Source organism: Cheilinus undulatus, linkage group 7 (genome assembly GCF_018320785.1).
Source record: "Cheilinus undulatus linkage group 7, ASM1832078v1, whole genome shotgun sequence".
Classification (NCBI taxonomy): Eukaryota; Metazoa; Chordata; class Actinopteri; order Labriformes; family Labridae; genus Cheilinus; species Cheilinus undulatus.
The window spans coordinates 19,307,347-19,330,731 of record NC_054871.1 but is presented as its reverse complement, the minus strand read 5'-3'; the positions used below and the strand labels follow the sequence as shown (position 1 = coordinate 19,330,731).

Sequence of the window (23,385 nt, the reverse complement as noted above, 5' to 3'; positions counted from 1 at the left end):
CCTACCATAGCTAAAGCAGATTGAATATCACTGATCAGAATTTTTGCAGTGTAAAATGTAAACAAAGGCTGTTCCTATGCCTATATGGTCTCATGCAGAGGTGGAAAAAGCACAAGACTGTTGTACTCAAGTAAAGAACAGTTGCTTTGGATAAAATTTACTAAAGTAGAAGTGAAAGGATTGGTCTACAAATAGACTCAAGTAAAAGTAAAAATAGGCATCTCATCTGACACCTACACTGTGACACCAGATAAGCATTGAAATTACAATATATAGTAATTTATCATCTTTTAGCAGATAGTCTTTTTCTATCATGGGTCATTGAAAAGCATTACTACTGATTTCAGTCAGTTAAATAAAAAGTTAAAAGCTCCTTTCAGAAGGTTTCATATATAAGAACACAGTAAGGTTGCCACCAGCTTTCCTACTGACAATATATTTTTAAATTTATTCTTTCATTCAATCTTTTATTTATTCATCAAAAACAAGTTTGTTCGTTTTTTGGTTGTTTGAACATTTTTAAGCTTCTTGTTTACTATTAAACCCGTGCAGCCCGGCTTCCTGTTTGGATGAAACAAACTTTTATTCTGAAAGGACAAAACAAAAAGTAATATGCTTGTGGAAAGATGCAAATTTAACCCTAAATGAGCGAAATGTCTCACGTCCGAGTAACCACAAGTGGCGAGTTTATATGAATATATTGTAATGTCTAAGTATGGTTAGTGTTTTTGTTTAGTCCGTCTGTTTTAAACTAATATACCTAGCTAAAACGGCTAATGAGAATCGCAGTTAATAAAGCAAATATCATAAATATTTTTTTAGCCTCATGTTTCTAACCAGCTCCAGGGTTGTTTTTTGGGATTATCAAGAATCTTAAAATGAGCAGTTTAAGTGTCTGGTCGTCTTCTGGTGGGATATGCTTTGAATATCTTTAACTAAGAGGGACTACTCTTGACTTATATGGCTAACGGCAGGGTGAATTAGCTAACGGTAACGTTAGCTAAGATGTGAGTTAGCGCTTTGGGCTAATAGTAGTATCGTCCGTTGTTTGATATGTATGATGTTTTCTTAGACTTCGCCATCATATCTTTTCAGATTTGACAGTATATTGTGTGGTCTCTCATCAATTATAAAAAAAAAAAACTTACCGGAATACCATGGAGTCTGCAATTAACGTCTATACTGTTTGTTTACCAAGAATCCCGCAACACAAGACGGGTTCAATATTTGGGCTTCCCACACTGACGTCGGAGGAAGATGGGTAATTGTGCATATGGTGAGTAATGCACCAGCCTTCACACTACCATTTCACACAAATATCTTCTTATAATTTTCTGTTTTGTTTTTCATTTATTTAGTCCAAAGAGATATCATAAATGCTGAACAACATAAAATAACACAAAACTTTTTTACAAGCTTCTTATTGACACATTGGCCAACTAATTTGACCTGTTTTTATTTTTAAAGTATTGTATAGTAGTGTGTCTTGTAAAAAAAAAAATGCACTGCGAAGACTCTTAGTCCTTTATATGGGACTCTTTGAAATGTTTAAGAATTAAAAATGTAAGCCCCAGAATATCATTGGTAGACACCTCAATACCTTTTTACCTTTGTCAATTGTATTCATTTATTTATTTTATTACAATGATGAAAATCAAGTTAAAAAACGTGACCATATATGGTTGCCCTCAAATGTCAAAAAAGGGAAATAAACATATATAGAGTCTAATGAGCATTTACTTATTAAAAAGTTATTTTAATGCAAAATGTACACTTTACAAGACATGATTTTGATAGAGGTCAGATTCTGACAGCTATCTGACTAGAATCACTTTTATTTCACTAAGTATACCATCACCAGAAAATGAAAAAAAACCATCAAATATTACATTTCTAAATTAATTTATAAATGTATCTCTCTGTATCTGGACCCACCTGAGCAGGAGAGGTCTGCTGTGTGTGTGTAGCAGGTGGTGTACGGTGGAGAGTAGGGAGCTTCCCATCACTGATTAATTGGTGATTGTTTCAGGAGAGTTGAATTCTCAGTTACCATGACAATATGGGCTTCCCTGCTCTTCTCTTTCCATCACTGCGAGCTTTCTCCCATCTCTGCTGTGTGGAGTGAAGCTTGGCTTAATTTTCTAACCAGTGACACCAAGGAAGCAACAGCCAAATGAGATACCTGGACTAAATCTGCTTTCATCTTTCACTTTTATAAATGCCAGATCTTCCTCTGTCACTGCCTCTCATAAACTGAGGCTCACACACCTGAGAGCTCACCAACTGAAAGAGAGGTGTGGCACACAGAGATGGTTATGCTCCAAAAATCTAGAGGGATGTGAGATGAGGTATTGTTTTAGTCATTGTTGGTGTATGGGAGGAGAGGAAAAGAGCTGGAAATAAATGTTATGATCATTGTTTATTACTCATGCACACATGAAATGGTTACTGCTAATCTTATTATAACACAAAACAACAGCAATCCTTAAACCCAGAGATCAGTCTTTATAATGTTTACATATCAATGTCTTTCCTAACTGCCATCAGACAGTAGCTTCCAGTTTGAAAATGTCTCAGCTCTGCAGGCACTCACAAACAACAAAGGGAAGATGCTTCCCTTGATGACATTATAATGGCTTTAGCCTTCATAGAGGCTCCGAAAGCACATAACCAGAGGCCCTGATCTATTTCTCCACTCACTACATTACTGAACTACTGAGGCCTGGTCTGTTGTGTATTTGCTGCAAATATACCAGAGAGTGAGCTGCTCTATGAAATGCGCCTTAATAAATCATACACAAATGGCTGCAATGGTCCAATAAGATTAAAAGACAAACATACTGAACAGAGTAATAAAATTCAGGGAATATAACAGAAAAGCTCATGCTGCTCATAACAGAAACACATTGCACTGAGTAAAAGATTATCAAAGGAAGTAATAACAATAAACTGCAATGCAGGAAATGAAGAAATAGCATCACAGGGGAACCAATATGTGTGAGCATGTGTGTATGTGTAAGCTTGTGATGAAAAAAGGAGGGGTGTGTGCCACCATGTGTTTGGGACGGTGTGACTGGCTTGCATCGTTAGTCCACTAGGTGGCGTAAACCGACAATAATCTCAGCAGCAGCAGAACAGCATTTTACATTTTACCCAAAAATGGCTTTTTCCATCAGGTTTAACAACTTGGTGATCGATTGGGAGATAAAACACACAAAAGTAATGCTTCCTGAAGTTTTAAGACTCCTGATAATTAGTCCTTCACACAAAACACTCATGTTAATCAAAATTAAGCATTAGATCAAATCACAACAGCAAGATTTTACTGCAAATCTCCATTATTCTGAGTATTCAGTTATTCTAAGTCTTTAAAGGTACAATTTGTAGAATTTTTTTTGCACTAAAATGGCAAATGAAAAAAAATGACTGCTCCAATATATACACTTACTGATCACTTTATAAGGTCCACCTGTTCAGTTGCTTGTTTACACAAATATAGTCAACCAATCACACAGCGGCAACTCACTGCATTTAGGCATGTAGATGTGGGCAAGACAACTTGCTGAAGTTCAAACTGAGCATCAGAAAGGGGATTTAAGCGACTTTAAACATGGCATGATTGTTGGTGCCACAGGAGTTGGTATGAGTATTGTAAAAATTGCTGATCTACTTGGATTTTCACACACAACCATCTCTAAAGCTGGGTATAGGCTACACTGTGTGATTTCAAGTCAACCATATGACAGTTGTGGCAGAATGTTACTTCATACTGTAAGACTGAATCGCTTACGTTGTTATGATAATTTAGGACGTTGTCTTACAGTTTACAAAGGAAAACAATCCCTCAAAGTTGTTTATTCTGCTTGCGTTTCTGCTCTCACTATGAAGTGTGTCGTACGACCAAAATATCGAACATGCCAGAAATCCATCCCAGTGGGGAGCAGGTCGTCGGGTCGTAGTCGGGCCGTGGTCAGCCGTTGTATGCCCCTGTACAGCATGACAATGGCTTAAGGTTTACAGAAAATGGTACAAAAAAGAGAAAATATCCAGTGAGCTGCAGTTGTGTGGATGAAAAAGCTTTGTTGAGGTCAGAGGCCAGAGGAAAATGGGCAGACTGGAGATGATATAAAGACAATAGTAACTAAAAAGACCACACCAGGTGCCACACCTGTCAGCTAAGAGCAGGAAACTGAGGCTATAATTCAAACAGGCTTACAAAATTGGGCAATAGAAGATTGGAACAAGACTAGGTAAAAGCCTAGTATATGGCTGACCGCAACTATCTGGGATGCTTGTTGAAATGCCTGACTGAAATGTGTGTTCTGGCAGAGTGACTTTGTCATGATTGTTAGTGGTTTATTATTCTAAGCCAAAGTTATACTAAGTGGTTATTGAAATATAAAAAGCTACATTTTGCCCTCTCTCTCTCTGTCTGTCTCCTTCTGTGTGTGAGGATGTGAAATCTGAGCAGCATCATCCCCCCTCCCCTCCAGCATTTGTTCTACTGCATCTGATTGGTTAAACCCAGACACACATCGACTTAGCTGCAGGTAGAGGGGAAAACAACGCTTCAGGAAAAGACCAAAAATCCCTCCCCTGCACAAGATAAGCTGTCAGTGTGGCTTTGTGCCCTGATTTCAACAAGAACAAGGCCTAGGTCGGATTAAACAGCAGCGGTCCTACTGCGACATCCAAGCTAAAAGCTACAGCTAATGCCAGAGCAAACGGGACAAGCTCACCGCCATGATCAGGAAGTAATGCCGAAACGGACTGGGAGTGGAGAGAGAACATTTTTTCTGTCACAGAAAGCTTTCAGTGTTGCTTTCTGCGCTTGTTTGGATTTAGACACATTGTCTGGTTTAGACAGAAGCGCCGCTGTGGCTCAGTCAGCTAATGACAGGCCTGCTAGTCCTTAGCGGGGACACAACAACTCATTAGCTGTGTACAACAACAACTATTTTTTTTAATTTTATTTTTTTCAGAAAGCTTACCTCATTGCTCTCAGCATTGGCTGTGATGAAGAAATGTGTTGTTCTGGCTAAGGCTGAGCTAACATTCAGCTGGTCCACAAGCATTCACACAACAAGTTCCCTTTTCCCCCTCAACTATCACATAGTCATGTCAAAGCAGCTCAGCAGAGAAGTAAAAACATCTTTCCTAATATGAAAAGCTTATGGGGTTGTTTTAGTCTTTGTCATACAGTAATGTGGCCCAGTTCTGGTGAAACAGAGGCTAAAGCTATATCTGAGTATTTAGAGCAGTGGGGGCAGCCATTACAGGGCTTTCAGCACGAGTAAACCCCGCCCATAGAGCAACTCTGTATGGATGAGCCATACAGAGATGCTGTAACTGGAGCCTAGTTAACACAGTGGAGGCAGCCATTAGTGACAGCATTCAGTCCAAGCAAACGCAACCCTGTAGTATATGACTCATACAAAAGCGTCACTCACTCAGGTACCGACAGACAGGCATACTCAGACACAGACATTACCATGTGTAGGGCTGACCTCAGCAGTCAGCCAAAAACATTACCCGGTCTGACAAATCTTGATTTCAGCTTCGACATTCAGATGTTAGGGTCAGAATTTGGCATAGAAAACATGAAAGCATGGATCCATCATGCCATGAGCAGTTCAGGCTGGTGGGGTGTAATGATGTGGGGATATATTTTTGTCACACTTTGGACTCCTTAGTATCAATTGAGCATCATTTAAATGCTTCAGTATTGTTGCTGGCCATGTCCATCCCTTTATGACCTTGCTGTACACATCTTCTGAAGACTACTTCCAGCAAGAGAATGCACTATGGCAGTAGTTCTCTGTACTCCAGTGGCCTCCACAGTCAATAGATCTCAATCCAGTTCAGCACCTTTGGGATGTGGTGGAACAGGAGATTCACATCCTGGATGTGCGGCCAGCAAATCTGGTGCAACTGTGTGATGCTATCATGTCAATATGGACCAAAATCTCTGAGGAATGTTTTCAACACCTTATGTTGAAACAATGCCACTTCCTTCAACAAAACAAGTAGAGTCTTAAAAACATAAAGAAATGAATACCCCCCCATAGGTCACCAAAGTTGCTAGGGCCGTCAAACTGCACTAAGTGTGAACTTCTACTGTACAAAAAGGAGGGCAAGAGCTGTGAGTTGACAGCCAACTCCATCAACCACAGAAACCAACATCCCACCAGCAAAAAGATCCCCTCCAGAAATATGCTGACTGTTGTTTTTAAATCACGAAATTTTCACTTCAAAGCCCCCAACTTCCCCCTCTGTGGTTTAAGTGTCACCTGAGTGTTTGTGTCTAGGTCTGTAAGTGTTATATATCCATCAGCATGGTAATATGAGAATGTACAATAAGAAGTGTTTACAAAAAACTTCACAATATTGGAGGGCACAATTCTTTTTCAGTACTAGATAATATTTGAAATATAACGTTTACCATTCAACGATGTTAAAATCTGATTTTAGAAACAAAAAAATGTATCTACCTTTTCCACATTATAGAAATAGCATGATGAGAATATAGTTTTAATTACTTAAAAGATATAAATGAGTGGTCTTCATCTTATTTTGGCCTTAAAGTTTTTGAAGAAGTAAACTTTCTTTACATTATTAACATTATTTATATCTTTCTTAGTGTGTTTCCTGTTTATAAAATGTCTGTACTTAGGCCTGGTCTCTGAACATTAGCGAAATACCAGCAGCTACTAAAAAAACCCCAGTGGTAATTGTAGGTTCATTTTGAATTGTTTTTTTCTTTTTATATAATTCTGACAAATTAGATGAATCAGTTAAGTTAGCTTCAATAGCTCTACTAGAATAAAGGTGTCAAGGGATGTTTGTCACCAAAAGTCTCAGAAACAGGTTTTTCAAAACCTCTTCAGACGGAACGGAAACTATTACATGTCTAAATTTAGGTAGAAATGAAAGGGGTTTTCTTTGTAGTTCAGGTTAAACGTGGGGGAAAACTGGGTTGATTGTGAAAGTAAGCTATTGTACGATGGAAAACAAAACTTTTAAATCTTGATTTAAACAGTGTTATTTAGGCTAAAAAGTGACAAAACATGAGCAAAAACCAGCAAAGAATTCACCCTGAGTTGACTGGTAAGTTCTCACAGTTTGTAGAGTATCCCAGTGTGTAAGATTTCCCCTAAAACATGATGGAAAATACGTTCTCTCCCTGAAATTAGACTCATCAAGTGAGTGACTCTGCCTCTTCAACCAAGTTGCTCACAGTCTGCACCACCTGTCCATGAGCTTCTTTTGATGGCTTCCGTTACAGGAGGTGCTTATGGTGCTGTGGGCAGATAAATCTTTTGTTTTTTTTTTTTTTACGTGTGCAGTTTTGTACAAGTTCCTGCCTACAGCTTCCTCTTCCTAGGCACACAAAATGCTGCTTCAGTAGAAATATCATGCCAGAAGACTGTATGCATCATAAATCAGTAAGTTCACAACTTCAAGGGCCATCTTAGAAGGCCTAACATCAACACAGATCTTCTATCATGGTTGACAACATTATCCCAAAGTCTCTTGGAGTAGTCTTGATCATCACTCACATGGGTTTCATCGGTAAGCCTTCTTCTTGTGGTAGATGATGTTTCAGACACAGTTTTCTGTAACATTAAGCTAGGATGTCTGAAATTAGGTTAATGATTTTAATCTTTTGTCTTATATCAAATGATATGTCAGTTATTTATCTTGTTGTAATTCTTTTGTATTTCTTTGTTGTAATGTAAGTGAGGTTAAATCGCTAAAGTGCAAGTTCAGCTAGCTATTTACTGTCATTCAGAAATGAATCAGTGATTCTTATCTGGTCAAGCCTCACCTTTGTCTTTCTGAGAGGTTGAGGCAGCGATATTTATTATTCAACCACTCAAATTGATTAAGATTGGACAAAAAATATGACTGAATAAGAGACAGGACAAAACAGACATGTTTAAAATGTGAATTGTTACAGAAGCTCTGTGCAGACGGCATGCATGCAATTTATTTCCCCCGGTTTTCCAAAATGTCATGTAAATTGTGGTTGTTACTAGAGATGTTGAGAAACTAACATGAGATCATGAGAAAAACAGATGTTTTATCACATAATACTGGGATAAATAAGTCAATATCTAAAAAAATATATATATTTGATATCATGGCAAAAGGAGTAAGTATGCATGATAAATTTGGCATCTACTACATTTATTCTAATTTTAGTTTGGAAAAAATCTAGTAGATTTAACATATTAGTCATTTATAAAACTTTTTAGTCTAGTTTAAGTTGATCAAAAGTCCTTACATTTAGTCAGAATCTTATCTCACCTCAAAATAACTTAATAAGTCACATCTGACATATCTTCAGTGAAGGACTTCTACTTTTATTGGAGTAATTCTACAGAAAGGAAAAGAATCATTTATTTTTTATAGATATAAAAACCTTCATAACTGCTCCTTAAAGATCTCAGTCTATCAGTACCACATCAATACATTTCTATTATTTGACAGAAAGATCAGGAAATCATGATTAAAAAACATCATCTCTTTAATATGTTTTCTATTATGTGGGAAAAACATTTGTCCTAAAAACAACTGTTCTCAAGTTTCATGTTAAAACCAAAATTTTCATTTTCTTTATGTGGTATTTGAACTTATAATGACTTTATATGAACCTTGACTAGTAGTCATTTTACTGAGCCCTCCTTGAACACATTAAAATGCAGAGGTGGAAAAAGTACACAACTGTAGTGTTCAACCGAAAGTACAGATTTTTATTTAGGAATACTATTTCTACCTTGCTTTACGCTGGTATACTTAGGGTTTTCACTGCAGACTTTCTGCCACATTTGAAACCCACTAAAAACAGCTCTATGATAACTTTGGAGTCCTAGCCCAACAGCTGAGAACCATCACATTATATAACAGCAAACAAACACAGTTTACCATCATGTTCTCCAAAGATAACGTTGGTTTTTGACCAAGTCTGCGGTAGTAGTGGGTGTATTTTTGGCAAGTTTTTTGTGAAATAACAGAATTTGAAATTCAAGGTCAGGCATATGTGATTGTTCAGGCTAACAGCAGGTTCTGCTCTTTTTTATCAGTGTTATAGGATATTATTTGCTCTTATTACAGAGCAGTCATTTTCCTCCTACTAAAGTTTCATATATTTCCTTTCCAGACTGCAGCAGACAAACTGTCACCGGGATCCTTGGAAAAAGCATCACTCTTCAGTTTACATTCAACATCAGCGTCACAGATAGAGATCATTTTATTATCAATACCGGTGTAGGACACAGTAACAAATTAAAGGTTGCAGAATATATAAATGGAAAGCCCTTGACTACAGACAGTATATCTACTCACCCCAAAAATGGCCATGTAATTTGTCGCATTACAAACCTAAAAAAAACCCACAGAGGACTGTACTGGGCCAGTTTATTCAAAAGATCAATCTTCATACAAAGTGAGACTGTGGAGCTGATTGTACGAGAAGAGAACAATAGCAGCACAGGTAAAGTAAGATTTCAATAAACTCATCTTGATAATAAGTACTTCTGTCAAAGTTGATATACTATAGCCTTTAAATACTGTGAAAAGTTTTTATGTGGTTCTGAACCTGACTTGTTTGAGTCTTGAATCACTTATTTGATCTACAAAAGCAAACAGATTATCAGCTGTAAATTCAACTATTGTAAGATCAGTTTCTGAAATATTAATGGGAATTCAGGTCAGATTCAGAAAATATCCCTCAAGCATTCATTCCTGCTTACAGAATTGACTTTGTTTAGAATTTCCTCCAGGAATGTCTCAGTGGGTTATAAGAGATGCATAAGCCTTATAAAAGAAAGCGGGGGGTATAATTTACCCCGCACACAAGTATGGGCCAAGATCAGCTAAGGGCCTGAAATGACAGTTCAAATAACAATTTCCAGTTAGTGCACACATTTCACAAGGAAAGTACGCATGTAAGATTGTGCTGGTGAGGTAAGGGAACCCGAGAAGGGCTTTTAATTAAACCTCACCATAAGTAGTCATAACTATTAACCAGTAGTGATATACTTCCAACAATAGACACATCCTTGTACTTAATATAGCATACACAGATATAGACAGATATGTACATACTAGGGTTGTAAAGGAGGTGCTAGACTATTGCACTTAGAATATAAAGTACATTTTGCACATGTTTAGACATGTGCACACACACATACACAAACATAACATAACATACACATTCCTGTGAGAGTATAAATGTCGATACATGTCTTTACCCAGCCAGAAGCGTGTTTGAGTTGCTGCTACCCTTGTATGCTACTGAAGAATTTTGTTATTAATTTTGCTATTTTGATCCGGAGAAGTTGTAAAGTAGTATAGCAGATGGAGGCGCTAAATTTTGCAGGTTGCATCCTGTAATGGGCTAATTCCTGTATGAAAGTACAGATAACCGATATGAAATCTGACATTGTTTGAAATCATAATTAATATTCTTATTGTTTTTGGTGGTTTTATGTGGTTACATAAATATCACATTAACTTGAAACAGGATTTTTTATTCAAAGACCAAAATAGTTTAAAATGCACAAAAAATAATACCATTCTCAATAAATTTATTTAAATTTTGTGCTGGATTCACAAACAATAAGAACAACAGCACCACAGAGCTACAGCAGCACTGAAAATTTGAAAAAAAAAAGGCATAACAATGAATAAAAGGTAAATATATAGAAATAAATGTCTAAAAAAATAGAATACACTCTTCAAATAAGTAAAAAAGCAACGATGCAACTAAACAGGAAAACAAGACCTTTCCTTTGTGAATTTTCACAAAAAAGCAAGCTGCTGCGGAACATACTACATTTCCTGATGTGGCCATTCACAATAAAAGCACTCAAGGAAACAAGAACTACAGACTTTTATTTTGAAGGATATGTCGAAAGTACCACATTAACACCATGCTAACAGTCAGCCTCGCTGTCCACAGCCCAGTGAGAATGTCAGAATATGGATCTGTAACATGAATCAACACTGAAAGTCCAATCTCCAATATGAAAATCACGTAAATATCAGACCTGATATCAAAACTGGGTCAGACCTGGCTCATCTCTAATTACAGCAAAAACTCACCACCGAGCCTAGATCAAGTTTCATAAATATGTCTTTTTTTAAACAAAAAACTACACTCCAGGGGGTTTATTTAATAAACATTATGTCAGTGAGTGTGAAAAACAGTTAAAAAGTCGTGCTGCCTGCCTGCTCCACTCTTTCAGCACACAGTGAAGTGAGTTAGAATTCATCATGCAATTATACACAGGCGGGGTGTAAAAAAAATATGCTTCAGTTGATCATCTTTTCTAGTACGACACAGGAACAGTCCCGACTGTTGCTGACTGTTAACAGACTGATGATCTCCAAAAAGCTCTGTGTGTTCTGCATCTGCTCCTCATCCTCACTACTTTATTATAAACAATGAAGAGGACGTTTTTGCTATACATGCTGCTATGTTGTTCTATTAAAGATCTCATCTGAGCAGATTTTTGTCATGATACAATGCAGAATCATAGTTTGAAATTATATACTTACTATGAAAAAGTGTTGGGTTTAAATCATGTGTGGGCCAGGCTAGGAGAGAACAGGTCGAGTTGGACTCAAAGTTTTGGTCCCAATCTACTAGTAAGCTTTAATGTACAAACAGCTAAGCTGCTGGCAAGTCCAAAGCTTGTGTACCCAGCTGATTTATGAGATTGGATTTTTTTTTAGTAGTATTTTTGTCATTTCAAAAGAAATCAAGGCCAAATAGAACTTTAACACAGGCTGTAACATTGATAATTTTGTCTTTTTGGGGACACTTTAAACAGAAAAACGAAGATGCCTTTTGGACATTCTTGTGGTTTTATATCAAAGCAACTTGTTGACATATGGCACTGCACAGTCTTTAATAGTCTGTGTTGGTAAAAGTCTCACATGCCTGCTGCTTAAGTGATCAGTAGAATGTGATCCCATATTGCCTCAACTCTTTAATTAGAGTTTAATAAATGGCAATGCTCTTTATTTCTCTGTATTAGAGTTAACAGAAATGGAATGATATGGTGAAATGATACAACACTCTTTGGGATATTAACCATTATTGCCATGACACCATTTATGTAGGAAGTTTTGTCTGGAAAAGTAATCAGCGTACAACATGAGTTATAATTTCCTGTTTAGCTCCCACAGATGCTCCAGCAAAGGATGACATCCTGACAACTACAGACAGGGGAATTTCTCGCTCCCCTCACATCATGATGATTGTCCTCGTGGTTTCACCTGTAGTGCTGGTGGCTGCTGCACTTACCTGGCTCATCTGGAGTCTCATTAGAGCCAAAGGTGGGAAATAAAATTTTTTTACTATCTTTAACTGATGCTCTGGGTTAAAATATGTTCTGACTCAAAATATTGATCTGCTCTGATACTTGCTATATGCTTTATGTATAAATAATAATATTCATCATATGTATCAGTAAAATAAAAGTTGTGCGTTCAATACCAGTGCTTAAGGGCACCACAGCAGTCATTAGAAAGTGGTCTGGCACCTATCTACCTTCAGACCTATTTCCAGTTCCTTAAGCAAGCCCCCACAGACTGAGCTATGACTGCTCCAAATTTAGGGTTCAACCAGGAGCCCTTTTAGTGTTTTCAAGTCGAGAAAGTGAAGGTGAGAAAATAGTTGTTACTTTCTGGAAAAAAATTGCAATTGCTCGTTTCACAAAAATGCAAACCATGTTGCAGTTTCACATCCGCTTGGAACGTGATGATTCAGAGGGTTTTGAAAGGAAATCCTCCTTCAGTGCGTGCAAATGAAAATTTGCCTACTATCAAAGAGGGGAGGCTGGAAAATAATCACTTGCATTATTTGTTCACTCTAATCAGAGTGTTTTGATTGAAAACCCCACTGTCCCACACAGAGGTAGTATTTTTACAGCCCCTGTAACCTCAGAGACCACACACCATGATTTCCCGTATGTGTACACAAATGCAGCCTCGGCTGATTGTGCAATTCCTTTCATGTCATTGTAACCTAGTTGTAGATCAAACATCTATAGGAAGCACTGAAATAGGGCTTTAAACGGTTTTAAAAATGGAGCCGCTTATGGATGCACTTTTTGATTAGTTCAGAAAAGTTTAGTTTTTCACCTGTTGAGCAACTCAGCTGAAACATTTTATCATTTTGATTTTTTTTTTCCATTCTGTTCTGAATTTATTTCAGTATTTTATTGGGTTGCATGCTTCTTTCAGTAGTTGCCTGCTTATCTGCTTCTTGATGCAATTAAATTTAAACCTATGACATTGAGTTTTACTGTAAATTTATGTGACATCAAGAAAAAGTCAACTTAATATTAGACAAAAAAAATCTGCCCATGGCAGGAAGTTAAAGGTTGCCCAATTTAACCTGCCAGCCCTAAGCAGCACTCTCTCTGTGGCCAAAGGGACACTCTTTGGGGCAGATTTTTTGGTGTGCACTAAAATCACTGGCTTTAGTGCACAGTAGCATGGGAAAAAAATGGAAAAATGCACTGACCACACGCTGGTGTTGTTATAATATCACATAAAAGACATAACCATCGCTCAAACTAGTATGTTTGGAAATCAGTCACTGGTTAGTTATAGCTGAGAGAAAGGAGAAGTAAGATGGGGAAAGAGAAATAGCACTGATTTTAATACTTGCTTTCATTTGGTGTTAAATTGCACTCTTTAGTGACCATGGCAGTTAGTGTTGGCCTTTATGGATTAGGTGCTATTTGTAATATAGTAAAATATGACTGATTTGCATGTCAGAGGAGCAATTTTATTCTGAATTTTGAATACTCCTCCTACTCCTCATTTATATACATAAAAATAGGACAGAGTGCTGTTTGCTTAGCTGTCGCTATCTTTTGCCATTTTACAGCTAAAAGTGTGCATAGAGCTGTACTATTCATCAGTGGATCTACCCCTTTGTCTGTTTTTAAAACTTCTAACGAAATCCCGACCCACCTTCCAAAAGAATGAAACAATGTCATGATAACAAACCCTGCTAACAAACTTGTATGACAAAATTTTAGAGCAGAAATGAACAACTACGGCATTCTCCTAGTTCATCTTCAGCTCTCAAAATCCACATTTTTCAGAGGTTAATTTAAATACTGTCCTGCACTGACCCGTTATTTTGTGTTTTGCATCTTTTACAGACAAAAAAGAACAATCCCCACAACAAAACTCCAGCCCCACAATACAAGTAAGAATAGGCATCAGCCTTTTCTTATCATTTAAGTTCTGGCATTTAATGTAATTGCTTACAGTTGTGCAAGTTATTCAGCTGATTTTATCTCTTTTACAGGAAACAGTCGAGGCATCTAACCCTGTTTCTGCTGCCTCAGTGGTCTACAGCGTCCTGGACTTTCCAAAGAGAGCTTCAGCTGTTGTAGAGATTAATTCAAGTGATACAGAGTATGCTGCTGTCAGTTATCATCCATAAAACAGAGGAAAGTGATGTACAGATAAAATCCAGCTACTCTGCAGGATTTTCTCTTTTTTAATCTTAACAATTATCCCAAAAACCACCTGGGCTCCCTTAAGATCAACATGGGCACTGAAGTGTTTTTTAAGTCAGTTCTACATTTGCTGAATTGCTGTTGTAATTCTTATTTATAATTTCACCAAATGTATTACACTTCACAAGACAAAATTCTCCCAAATTGTCTGTTTACTCTGTTTCTAGTGGCATGCTTTAAGGGGCCTGAGGGAGCAGCCATGTGTAAGCTCTATTTTAACTGGTGGTTTAAAGTTCGTACGAAACCCTACTCTCAAACTGGCTAGTTTGTAACTTCAGTTGTGTCATTGTTTGGTTGCACCTTGGAGACATAAGTTTGATCTAAATTTGTAGAGAAAAAGGTCCAAGTGTGATAACTAAAGCCTTCATTATTGATCTACATGTAGTGTAAAATAGCAACAATGATACTGAGTGAAATCCTTAGCTAAAGCAGAGAATAAGGTAATGGTGCTTATTATTGGACAAATGGACACATTTTCTTATTATTGTTATTATTTGTTTGCTGTGGTACAATAAAAAACATTTTTTTCATCATTTTTCAGTCATCATTGCCCACAATGGAACTATTGTAACATCGAAGTCATTGGTTCCCAACATGGAGTCCAATACCCCTGGGGGGGTGCCAAAGATCTTAGGGATGGGTGGGAGACTTTGTCTGCTCCAAGGCTGCAAAAATTTGATTTGCGAATATCAGAATCAGAATCATTTTTTATTGTCATTGTACAACGCAAACAATTTTTTTTTTTTGCGGTTTCATTCAGTGCTCGAGCAGTTTCTCATTTAATATTGAAACTGCTCTGGGATAGATGCTGTTTTTCAGTCTGTTAGTTTTGGTTCTTGTTGTTCTTGTTGTCTTCCTGAGGGTAGCAGTTGGAACAGGCGATGTGCTGGGTGGGATGAGTCCTTCAGGATGCCCAGGGCCTTCCTGTGACAGCGGGACCTGAACAGCTCCTCTAAGGAGAAGAGAGCACAGCCAGTGATTTTCTGTGCTGTGTTGATGACCCTCTGGAGAGCTGTCTTCTTCTGAGCAGTGCAGCTGGAAAACCACGCTGGGATGCAGTATACCAGTACACTTTTAATGGAGCATCTGTAAAAGGATACCAGCAGCTCCTCGGCCAAGGCCTTGCTCTTCAGGACCCTCAGGAAGTGGAGTCGCTGCTGTGCCTTTTTGATCAGCACTGTGGTGTTGGTTTTCCAGGGTAGGTCATCATTCAGGTGGAGGCCCAGGAACTTGCAGGCCCAGGAACTTGAAGTCCGAGACCCTCTTCATACAGTCCCCGTTAATGTGTATGGGCTGAGGGTCAGATCTGTTTCTCCTGAAGTCCACTATTATTTCTTTAGTCTTAGCTGTGTTGAGGACCAGGTTGTTGATGCTGCACCATGATGACAGTTTTTTGACCTCATCCCTGTACGCAGATTGATCTCCCCCAGAGATGAGCCCGACCACTGTCGTGTTGTCTGCATACTTCACGATGGAGTTGCCTGGGTGGGTGGAGGTGCGGTCGTGTATAGAGAGTGTAAAGCAGGGGGCTCAGTACACATCCTTGTGGAGAGCCAGTGTTGAGGCTGAGTGCTGTGTAGAGGTGGGGCCCTACTCTGACTCTCTGTGGTCGGTTGCTGAGGAAGTCCTTAATCCAGAGGCAGGTGGAGTGTGGGAGGCTGAGGCCGGTGGTGTGGAGGGCTTTGGCTGTGGCGTCCTCCGTTGATCTGTTTTCCCTATATGCAAACTGGTGAGGATCAAATGTTGGTGGAAATCCTTGGATGATGTGGTTTCTGATCAGTTTCTCAAAGCACTTCATTATGACTGGAGTCAGAGCAATTAACCGGAAGTCATTTAGGCTTGAATATTGCCTACAACCATGATAAAGCAGTTATTAAGTAGTTTATACAAAGGTCTTTTGATTAGAAAAGCATGCATTGGCCTTTTTTAGGGTTGTATCAGTGCACAATTTAATATCTATGTTGATTTTTGGTGGCAATGAGTCACTTTTTCTGCTCTCTTAGGTCCTCGGGGGGCTTCTCTTAGGTACATGTAGTAGGGGGGCTCCAAAGAAAAATGGTTGGGAAACACTGATCTAGTAGGTAAACTCTGTTGTATATTAAGTTTTGTGGGGAAATTAAGCTGCATTTTTAACTTGGGTGTGGTTGGTGCCAGCCTGTTCAGATGTTTAGCCCAGTACTGAGCTTTCTAAAAAGACTGGACTACAGTGAGAAGGAGATTAGTGAAATATTCATAGATGGAATAATACTTTGCTGGTTTTAGTCTTTTGTTGGAAACCATAAGAAACATCAAATCCTTATCTTTCATACCAAAAAGAGTCCCAGTAGCTAACTTTGCTTATAAATTGATGAATCTTTTCCTGAGGGCAGAAAAATGATGAACAAATGACAAGATATTTCCAAAACGAGGGTCCATTTCTCCTTAAATTTTCCTCTCAAGATTAAATTTGGATCCCAGAAACTGTGTGTATGACTATTTTTATACTCTGTGTGGAGGCGTGCTTCATTGGGGTTTCACTTTTCGTCGTTTTTATCACTGTTATGATTTTCTGCGTTTCTTCCATTTTAAAACAATGCGTGGACCTGTACGTGAAATGAAAGCCCTCAGAAGAGTGTCATCATGTTTGTAGAGCACACCAGGGCAGAATATTCACAGATAGTGAAGTTATTTTTTCATTTTACTGTAAAGAGGAGTCACACTGTCACATCAGCTTTACACTTACACCACATATCTCACATATCATTTCACCACTTTTAACTGAAACAACTCAGCAGTTCTGTTTTTGTAGGTGCTCACACAGTGTTTATAAATTCATCTTTATGTTCTCAGTCTAAATTGTTCTCAGTTGTTAATGTGTTTTTCCATTATTATGTCAAACTTACTCATCAGCTCAGTAGTTCAATAAGCAGGTCAAAGATGCCCAGCCTGGATGTTTGTTGTTTCTCAGGAAGGAAATTGCCTGAATAGTACAATTTGCTCTGAAAACCTTGTTTTGTCAAGGATTGATATGAAAACCACCAAGTTACCATGACCTGTTGCTACTTGAACTGTAAAACTACATGAATGTATGAATGTTTTGGATGCTAAAAATAAATACAATTTCTTTGGATGAGAATTTTTTGCCTCTTTTATGCTGGATGTATGGTTTACATGGACAATATAGGAATAAATTTGTTCTGATGGTTTTTATGCATGATCAAAAAGTGAGTAAAACATTTTTAGTCAAATAGAAGTCCGTACATTTGATTCATTACTTTTGTACCTAAAAATGTATTCTATTTTAACTATATTTAACTAATTCAAAATACTGACATAACTTGAATGAAAGACTTTTACTCTCCGTCGATTTGGCTTTTTTGACAAAAAAATTACCCCAAAAAAAACACAACACTGAGACTGTGTGGATCGGTCTCAGTCAGGCCTGCAAATCCAGGCACTGTAATTTTACTCCATTCTTGTTTGCAAAACTGCGCAATTTCAAGCTCCACAAATTCCCTATCAGATTGAGTTCTGACCTTTGACTCAGCCTCTCCAGAACATTCACCTTGTTGTCTTTAAACTCTTTATGTGTAGCTTTCGATGTATTTTCAGGTCATTGTCTTGCTGGAAAATAAGGGCACTTTTACATTATGCCCAGTTGTTCCAAACCGCACCGCAGCGCGATTCCTCCCCCTCCGCCTTTCCCCCCTGGCTTGTTTTCACACTAGCAACATCGAACTGTGCCCAGGCCCACTTACGTATTTACTCAGTCTGAACTCAGCAGGTGGCGGTATGCATGTAGCTGGTTTACACCCCAGCCAAGGAGGAGAAAGAAGAAGAAGCTACCATGGCAACCACTCAGGTCATGACCTGAGCAAAGATTGTTTTTGTTTTGACCCAGCAGAAAGTCCATCCTGCAGCCATGGATGATTTGAAATCACTTTTTAAGATGCCAGCAACTTTGCTCTTCTTATCTGCACATCTACGTGCAGCTCAGAGGATTAGATGGGTTCGCGCTGTACAGCAGTTTTTTAAGGGGCCAGGAGCCTTTTATTGCCTTTGCACCTCCTCTCATTGACTCCAACTTGTGTTCATCTGTAAGGTGAGTCACAACAGACCATTTATTGACTGGATTCTGATGATTTCTGCACTTTACTGAGGAAAAATGTGAACAAACTGCCGCGCTGTGAAAAGAAGTTTAGCTTTTATGATGACATCATAAAGCTGATGCGTCGCTCTGTCCTGTATCTGGGTGCGGTTGCATTCACATCTCATCCGAGTCCATTTGAATTGCGCCTCAGACCACCTCCCCAAGTGGGCCCTGGCCCGGTGCCCGAGTGCTGTTTGTTTGCATTCACACTACAAAAACGAACCGGACTTAATGCTCGAATGCACTCGGATCTGGGACCAGGCCCCTAATGTGAAAGCACCCTAAATCTTCTTTCAAGTCGTAGTTCTGCAGATCAAATAAGATAGTCCAGGGTTTACCTTTATTTTGCTGCATTAATTTCTCAGTCTACTTTTACAAGCATTATAGGGTTGCTGCTGAGAAGCATCCCAACAGCAGGATGCTGCCACCACCATGCTTCACAGTGGGGATGTTGTGTTTGTGGTGATGTACAGTGTTTGGTGTCTGCCATGCATTGCATCTTGTCTGATGGCCTAAAAGCACCATTTTGGTCTCATCCCACCCAAGAACTCTCTTCCAGTTGACCTTGGAGTCTCCTACATGCCTTTTGGTGAACTCTGAGTTTTCTTCAGTGGCTTTCTCTACCATGAAGTTTTGACTGGTGAAGATCCAGGGAAACAGTTGTTGTATGCAGAGTGTCTCCCATCTCAGCTGTTGAAGCTTGTAACTCCCTCAGATTAGTCATAGTTGTCTTGGTGGTCTCTCTCACTAGTCTCATGGTTATTCAGTTTGTGAGGATAACCTGATTTAGATAGACTTTCACATGTGCCATATTCCTCCCATTTCTTCGTGATAGATTTAACTGAATACCAGGGATGTTCAGTGCCTTGGAGATTTTTTTTTGTATCCACCCCCTGACTTGTACTTTTCAAAAACCTTTTCTCTCAGTTGCTGGGGTGCTCTTTTGTCTTAATGGTGTAATGGTAGCCAGGAACACTGATTCACCAGTGACTGGGCCTTCCAGACACACTGGTATCTTTATACTTCAATCACTTGAGACACATTCACTGCACTCATGTGATCTTAATTTTATTAACTGCAAGACTACCAGCACCAACTGGCTGGACCTGTGTTGAATTGTCAGTCACTTTAAAGGGGGTGAATATGTATGTCACTGAGTTTACATTGCATATTGTAGCTTAACTGACATTGCTTTATAGAAATTTGTTTTCACTTTGACATTAAAGAGGGTTTTTTAATAAAAGACTCATTATATTAATTGCGACTGATTTACTGACTGGTAAAAAGTCTGAGGGGTGAGTAAAAATATTAAAAGGGTACCCACTGTGTGTGGTGGAACCGTTAGAAATCCTTGAGATTGAAGGTGTAAATACATACTACACCTCTGAAATCAAACAGAGCCTAAAATTATCAACTATTTGTCAGTTTGTTTAATAGGATTTCAACTTCAGCTTCTGTTTGGAGAAAGACTGGTCAGCAGTTTTCACTGGAGGCATGGAATAGACAGAATTTTGAGGAGCTTGGTCAGGGAAGAGAAGGACACTTGAGCACTATGTGTCCAATGAGAGGGCACCCTGGAGCACTTAATCATTGAAAGGCACCAAAGATGTTGCTTTATCGTTTTGACCACTGGAAGAGTAACAGAATGGACACTGCGTCACATTTCCCACCGGGAAGCACACACTAGAAGGGACTTCGCCATATTTCTGCCAACGGCAGGGCACAAAAGAATTTACTTATCAAGTTTTGACAACTGGAAGGCCACTTTGTCACATTCTTTTCACTTGGAGGCACACACTAGATGGCACGTTGCCTCTTTTTTTTCATCCAAGAGGGCATGTTACCAATATTTTTCCACATTGAGAGTACTATACACTTAAAAACAAATAAATGCAACACAAAGTAATGCCATGTTAAAGCTGCTGCTTATTCTCTTTTTGACTTCACAAGAGATGAACCTGTCCTCCCTACAGACACATTGCCACGGGCTGATTTCAATGTTGAGCATTGGAGCGTAAGGACAAGTTATTTCCTACCCTCTTAGTGCAAAAGCATGCACTGTCTTTCCATTTTAAGGGCAGTTTATCTTATTTTTCGATGGAAAGAAGAGTTTCAATATCCACCACACTGTCCTTTCCTGATATCAAGTGGAAACTGTGTTTCTGCTCAGTATTTGAAGAGGCGAGGGAATCATACAAGTAAACGGTTGCACACATATCTGAGGCGAAGCTGGATGTTATTGTTTTCTGCATGTTTGCAGCTGCTGCATTTGTCGTCAGCATATAATGTGTTTGCACTCTGCACAACATAACACCCACCTCTAGTGTACTGAGGTTTTTCATAAATGTAGCTGCACCATAATCACACTATGAGTCACGGCATTACTGAAAACAACATTTATATGAAAGTTGATGTGTGTAATGCCTCCTCACATGGGCTTGAATGCTTTCTGTCTGTTTGCACATTTGCCATATTGTGCTTTAAAAATTATTTTGCTTGTTATGGGGAATCCTTCCTCTTCCATCATTATCAGGACGTGAGCTTACAAAATTCAGACAGCTTTGTGAATTTTGATGGCTGGAGAGTGAAGGGTGAGCAGTCATCATTATTTATGCTAATTTTCTAACTTTAGCTACTGTCAGAATCAGTGTTCGTGGTCACCTACACACGGACAAAATTGTTGGTACACTTCCTTTAAAGAAAGAGAAACCCACACTGGTCACTGAAATAACCAGGGAGACTAGTTGCTACCTTGGTAGCAACTAATGGAGATCCTTTTAAACAAATAAACTAATAAACAAATAAATAACTTGAAACTGACAAAAATAATAATAAAAATATACTGAAAATTAACTAATAAAAATCAGACAGTGCTTTTGAATTGTGGTTCTACAGAATAATTTACAAAACAAATTCATGAAACTGGCCTGGACAAAAATGGATGTAAAATTATTTGACCACAGGGACTACGATGTGTTCTGTAATTATCATCACGGTTGTCTCCAAACTTCTATCAGTCTGTCGGCCTATTTAAAGAGTGAAAGTAGTCTCTGTGTGGTTTGGTATCATGGTGTTTACCACTGAACCTGGACCATAGAAAGCTACGGAGAGAGATTAGAAAGAAAATAAGATGTGCCTGCAAGAGGAAAATTGATGACAAATTGAAGAGACTGATAATACGAATCGTAACCAAAGAGCCCAGAACACCCAAGACATTACAGGTGAACTCCAAGGTCAAGGTACACAAATGTCAGAACTCGCCATCCATCGCTGTTTGAGCCAAAGTGGACTTAATGGAAGACATAAAAAGAGTGAGACTGGAATTTGCCAAAATGTGTATTGACAAGACACAAAGCTTCTGGGAAAAAGTTCCTTGGGCAGATGAGACAAAACTGAAGCTTGTTTGACAAGTCCAATCAGCTCTGTGTTCACAGATGCAAAAATGAAGCATACAAAGAGAAGAACACTGTAGCTACTCTGAAACATGTTCTAGGGCTGCTTTGCTGCATCTGGCACAGGGTGTCTTGAATCTGTGCAGGGTACAATGAAATCTCAAGACTATAAGTTATACTGGAGTGAAATATGCTGCCCGATGTCAGAAAGTTTGGTCTCAATCACAGGTCATGAGTCCTCCAACAGGATAATGACCAAAAACACAGCTAACAACAGCCAAGAATGGCTAAGAGCAAAACTTTTGACTATTCTCAAGTGGCCTTCTATGAGCCCTGATCTAAATCCTTTTGAACATCTGTGGAAGGAGCTGAAACATGCAGTCTGGAGAAAGCACCCATAAAACCTGAGACAGCTGGAGCAGTTTGCTCATAAGGAGTGAGCCAAAATATCTGTGGACAGGTGCAGAAGCCTCACCGAGAGTTACAGAAATTGCTTGATTGGGCAATCAAAATTAAGTTAAGGGTACTATCATTTTTGTCCCTCTTCTTCAGTGATTATTGTTGTTGGTGTTCTTTTATCTTTTATATCAATTCCTCTCTGGGCTTTAGTTCAGATAAAATTCAGTAGAAGTACAACCCAGGCCTGTCTCTTAATCTGTTAGTGCATCTAACTGAACAACGGCTATTAAGATGATAATAAAATAACACAGGATGCAATTATGCAAATCTAATTTCCTCAACCTGTTTGGGTGGAAACTGGAGGGAAAAAAACTGTAATTTTGGTGTGTTAATAATCACTCTAACGTGCTTGTAACCGGTAGCTTTGATGCTGAAGCAGATATGATTTTCCTCTTGACATCAGCAGAAAAAGAGGTACGCTCTGCTGTGAATCTATTGATGTGGCAGTTCTAAATGTCACTAAGAAAAAGGAACATTTTTACAGGCTAAAACTGTCCTTAACACTTTAAAGCCTGTTGTCATATTTGATTCATACTTTAATCATACTTCTATCAAATCAATATGATCATAAATTAGCCTACTAAAAAAAAAAACCTCTGAATACAATCTGATAAATGATTAAAATGCCCTCAAGTGGATTATCAGTTACCAAGAACACCTAATGTATCAAATGATATGCAAAAAATATATATGTTAAATTTTATGGAAATTTGTTTTTGTTTTTTTGGATTTCAGTAGAAAGTGAAATCAACATTTCAGTTCCAAAAAAATTAGAATTTTCTGGCCATAATTTGTGTTTTCAGGCTTTAAGGGGTTAAGTGTTCTTATGTGAACATGCCTACCGAGATGGCTT

At 38.5% G+C, this 23,385-nt stretch overlaps 2 protein-coding genes across 3 annotated transcripts in view; one reads left to right on the top strand and one right to left on the bottom strand.

The window, feature by feature from the left end:
- Positions 1–1,245, bottom strand: part of mast3b (microtubule associated serine/threonine kinase 3b) — a 56,983-nt gene extending 55,738 nt beyond the window's left edge. The window contains exon 1 of the mRNA XM_041790989.1: positions 1,149–1,245. Within this exon, the coding sequence (XP_041646923.1) occupies positions 1,149–1,159 (11 nt within the window). The 5' untranslated portion in view covers positions 1,160–1,245. The remainder of the gene's footprint in view (positions 1–1,148) is intronic.
- On the top strand, positions 651–15,295 carry LOC121512028. Of its 2 annotated transcripts, XM_041790993.1 has the most exons (6): positions 651–718; positions 1,199–1,276; positions 9,164–9,496; positions 12,190–12,348; positions 14,190–14,236; positions 14,339–15,295. In XM_041790993.1, the coding sequence occupies exons 2-6, from the start codon at positions 1,258–1,260 to the stop codon at positions 14,474–14,476; spliced, it is 696 nt and encodes a 231-aa protein (XP_041646927.1). In that variant the 5' UTR covers positions 651–718; positions 1,199–1,257; the 3' UTR covers positions 14,477–15,295. The 2 variants fall into 2 exon arrangements, with proteins under 2 accessions (XP_041646927.1, XP_041646926.1); XM_041790992.1 differs by lacking the exons at positions 651–718; positions 1,199–1,276 and adding an exon at positions 7,435–7,572.
- Positions 15,296–23,385: the final 8,090 nt, after the last annotated feature.